The 4,426-nt window shown below is 47.6% G+C and overlaps 1 protein-coding gene across 1 annotated transcript in view; it reads right to left on the bottom strand.

Moving 5' to 3' along the window:
• sema5ba (sema domain, seven thrombospondin repeats (type 1 and type 1-like), transmembrane domain (TM) and short cytoplasmic domain, (semaphorin) 5Ba) overlaps positions 1–4,426 on the bottom strand; it is a 49,478-nt gene that overhangs the window by 197 nt on the left and 44,855 nt on the right. The window contains exon 6 of the mRNA XM_056580343.1: positions 3,665–3,695. Coding sequence (XP_056436318.1) covers positions 3,665–3,695 — 31 coding nt within the window. The remainder of the gene's footprint in view (positions 1–3,664; positions 3,696–4,426) is intronic.

The raw sequence follows: 4,426 nt of genomic DNA, 5'->3' as shown, positions 1-4,426 counted from the left end.
CATAAAAATCCCTCCATGAGCAATACGAAAAAAACTGAACTAGATTGTAAGGATTCGATTTTCATTTGTATTATAGAATACACTTTGCTACAGAAGTAACTACGGTCCACACTAGACGCAGCTAGGATCAATACCTTACGGATGGTGAAATCAATCAGATGGGTGAGTGTGACCGTGGTGGATACTCTCAACCGCCCTCGACACATCAGTGAAGAAGATAAATGATCCAGGATCTCTCTCTCCTCTTACTGAGACATGAGGAAGGATTCACGGACGGTGTTCTGAACTTTCAACAGCACTCCGGAAGGAATGCAGGGTTCCACTGCATTCCTTCCTGATGCTTGGAGAAATACAAAATAATAGAGAGAGAGAGAGAGAGAGAGAGAGAGAGAGAGAGAGAGAGAGAGAGAGAGAGAGAGAGAGAGAGAGAGAGAGAGAGAGAGAGAGAGAGAGAGAGAGAGAGAGAGAGAGAGACAGGGGGACAGACGGACGGACAGACAGACAGACAGACAGACAGACAGACAGACAGACAGACAGACAGACAGACAGACAGACAGACAGACAGACAGACAGACAGACAGACAGACAGACAGACAGACAGACAGACAGACAGACAGACAGACAGACAGACAGACTGACAGACAGACAGACAGAGAGACAGAGAGAGAGAGACAGTTAGACAGACTGACGGACAGAGATAAAAAGAGAGAGTAACAGAGGGACAGACAGAAAAAGAGAAAAAGAGAGCGAGACAAAGAGAGAAAGAGAGAAGGGAAAGATCTGAGGGGCGCACCATCACGGAATGGGAAAACTGGACGATACATTCTGCCAGGCTTTCATTCCGGTCACGGCCATGAAAGTTGGAGGAAAGTTTCCCATCAGAACTAGCTGCCATTGTTGTTTCTTTCTTCGTTCTTGTTGCTATTGTTTTGACAGCGGCGGAATGGCTCGCAGCACATCTGGCACAGTTGCGCATCGCTCCTAAGACAAATAAACAGTGGGAAGAAAGGCTCTCTCTCTCTCTCTCTTTCTCTCTCTCTCTCTCTCTCTTTCCTCTAACCATGTGACTCTCTCCACTCTATTCCCTCATTGGCACCCGTTGACCCCCCCCCCCACCCCCTCCTATCTAGGTATTTCAGCAGCGAATGAAATACCTAGATAGGAGGGAGGACGCAGAAACAGAATGAATTGTTCAATGAGCTAACAATAGCTAATTATGTATGTGTTTATGTAGCCGTCCTGGGCAAGATAAGTATGAATGTGTGCCTGCAAATAAACAACCTTTGAGTAGGAGAGAGAGAGTGCAAGAGCGACAGTAAAAGAGAGAGAGAGGGAAGGCGAGAGAGAATGAGAGACAGAGAGAGAGAGAGGGGGGGGGGGGGTAGAGAGACACAGGAATAAATAGAGCGAACGAGCACGAGAAACAGACAAAGAAAGAGAAACAGAGACATAGAGAGAAAGCGTGAGACAGAGGGAGAAAGAAAGCGAGACGGCCACAGAGGGAGATAGAGAGATAGAGAGCAAGACAGAGGGGGTACATCAGCATCTGATAAGTACACAACCAGCCTATTTTCCCCACTGAACAATGCCTGGCGATCCCGTTTGAGGACGCAGCGCGGCCGGGCGGGCGGTGTGAGCAGACGGTTCCGCACATGCGTGTGCTTCATTTGTTTGTGGAGGAAACAAAGAGCCGCATTAATTCTGCACATCTGTCTGCAACAGCGAATGCTGCCAAGCCCAAATATGCATGCATGCATGTGGGACTGGAAGCCTAAGTGTGTTTGTGTGTGTATGTCTGTGTGTGTGTGTGTCTGCGTGTGTGTCTGCGTGTGTGTGTGTGTGTGTGTGGTACATTTGCATGTACCCTTGTACAACACAAGGGCATCTGTACCCGTGTGTCATTTTATCTTCCATGCATACTTGTGTGTGTGTGTGTGTGTGTGTCTGTCTGTTTGTGAGTGTGTGTGTGTGTGGCTGTTTGTGAGTGTGTGTGTGTGGGCGTCTTTTTACGCCACCACCAAGTAATAGAAAGTATTTCTCTGTCTTTGTTTATGTTTAAGAAAAAAGTATTTCTTTAAAAGGCAAAAGAACTTGAGTGCTGATATATACAGGATTTATCCATCTGGATTCAGTCTTCTCTCTCTCTCTCACTCTCTTTTTCTCTCCCTCTCACTCTCTCGCTCTCTTTCTCTCTCTCTTGCTCTCTATCCTTCTCTCGCTCTCTCTCCTTCTCTCTCTCCCCCTCTCTCTCTCTCTCTCTCTCTCTCTCTCTCTCTCTCTCTCTCTCTCTCTCTCTCTCTCTCTCTCTCTCTCTCGTTCTTTCTCTCGCTCTCTCTCTCTCTCTTTCTTGCTCTCTCTCTCTCTGGCTCTCTCTCTCTCTTGCTCTATATATATGTATATATATATATATATATATATATATACATAAAAACCTGTGGACGTGTGTGTTCCCTTAGTGGAGATTTTCTTCAGTCAAGCACAGAAAGAGAATTCTCAGCAAGAACAGCAGGAGGGAATACAAGGCCAATGTCTCTCTCTCTCCCTTTGTCTGTCAGCCTGTCTGCCAGTAATCGGTCTGCCTGTCTGTCAGTCATCTGTCTGTCTGTCTGTCAGTTACTCCATCTGCATGTCTGTCGCTCATTCCCAGTGTTTGCCTATGCCCTTTTCCCCCCCCCCCCCTTTTTCTTTTATACCATCCATCCATCGCTTGTTCCTATTCATTATGCCTTTCTCTTTGTCCTCTTTCCACCTTTTTGTGCATTTCTCTCTCTCCCTCTCCCTCCCTCCTTCTCTCCCTCTCTACTCCTTTCTCCTCCGCCATTGGCCCCAGCCATTCATTCCGCCACACTTGCCTGCTCACTAATGGCCATGGCAGGTGTTCTACCAGATGCCTGAGCAGAATTTCTGTGGGTCCAGCCTTTAAATCCCTGGCATCAGCACCTCGTTGGCCTTCATTTCCTGGCAGGACCCAGCGCGCAAAAAGCAACCCCCTTCTCTCTCCGACATAGAGGACGGCAGGCGGCCATGACAGACACATGCGTACTGTATGTTTGACTCTGGACGTCTTGGTTACAAAACTCTGTACTCACTCAGCAAATACGCATAATAATCAATCTCGAACAAAGCTCCCCATAATTCCGACAAACAGAAAAGCAGGCCAAAGGCGTGACGGAAACACGCGTTAAACCCTGGGTATCTTAGGTACAGACTGCCGTGCTCAGCAAAGCACAAACACAGACAAAGTGTTGCACGCAAAGAGCAGGAGAAAATTGCATTTGTTGAAGCGGTATGTACTGGAATCCATGAATTGTTAAAGCTATAGTGCCGTAGCTATATTGTTATATACAATCGTATTGCTAAGGCTGGCAATGTGGTCCTGATTCGTTAAACATGATAAACTGCATAAACCAGTCCAATGTCGATGAATTTTGATTATTAATTAACACACAAACAACAAACACATTTCCCTGAATTTCCTGTCCGGGATAAATCAAGTGTCTTGTCTGATCCTAAGTAGTTTGTTTGTGCTGCGGGTGGTGCTTGCGTGCTTTCTCTTAATTGCATTATCTTGCTTCCATTGATTTGTGGACGGAGGGGAGGGATCCACAAAACAGCACTGGTGTTCATGTATTCCGTCTCCGTGATGTATTACAATACGCGCGACCGTGCCGGCCTGCGATCCATCTTGGGCCCTTCTGAAAAGAGACACGCACGCGCGCGCGCCCACACGCTCACACCCAAACTGCCATTTTTAGAGTGAGCTAAAACGAGAGGCCTGTGTGGCCATTCATCGCCGTCTCCCGCCACACAAACACAGCTTGTTTTGGCTGGCCCGCAATCTGGGCCGCAGTGTTCATTTGGCCCTGTCATGGACAGCCCTCTGGACGGCAAAACAAACATGGTGTGTGTTTATGTGTGCGTAACGTGCGCGAATGGTGACTGGCTGTGTGAGTGAGTGGTGTGTGTGTTTGTGTGTGTGTTTGTGTGTGTCTGCATGCATGCTGGTTTAAAAGTGTGTGATTTTGTGTTAGTGGGTTTGTGTGTGTGAGTTGATATATATATATATATATATATATATATATATTTTTTTTTTTTTGTGCATGCGTATGTTTGTGTGTGTGTGTGTGTGTGTTTGGGTGCGTTTACATGTGTGTGTGCGTTTGCGCACGTGCGCGCGCGCGTGTGTGTGTGTGTGTGTGTGTGTGTGCATGTGGTAGTGTCTGTGCATGTGTGTGCATGCGTGCATGTGTGTGGGTGTGTGTGCGCATGCTCCAGCCTGCCTGCATATGGTGGTCGGGCTGGTGACAGCCACAGTGTGTGTGTGTGTGTGTGTGTGTGTGTGTGTTTGGGGTGTCTGGTTAGAGCTGGGCTGATGACGCCCTACTTGTGGAGCAGCACAGGCTAGCCCATCATCCCACGACGCTGA

The sequence above is a fragment of the Gadus chalcogrammus genome, chromosome 20 (genome assembly GCF_026213295.1).
Source record: "Gadus chalcogrammus isolate NIFS_2021 chromosome 20, NIFS_Gcha_1.0, whole genome shotgun sequence".
Lineage (NCBI taxonomy): Eukaryota > Metazoa > Chordata > Actinopteri > Gadiformes > Gadidae > Gadus > Gadus chalcogrammus.
This window is presented reverse-complemented; position numbering and strand designations above follow the sequence as displayed.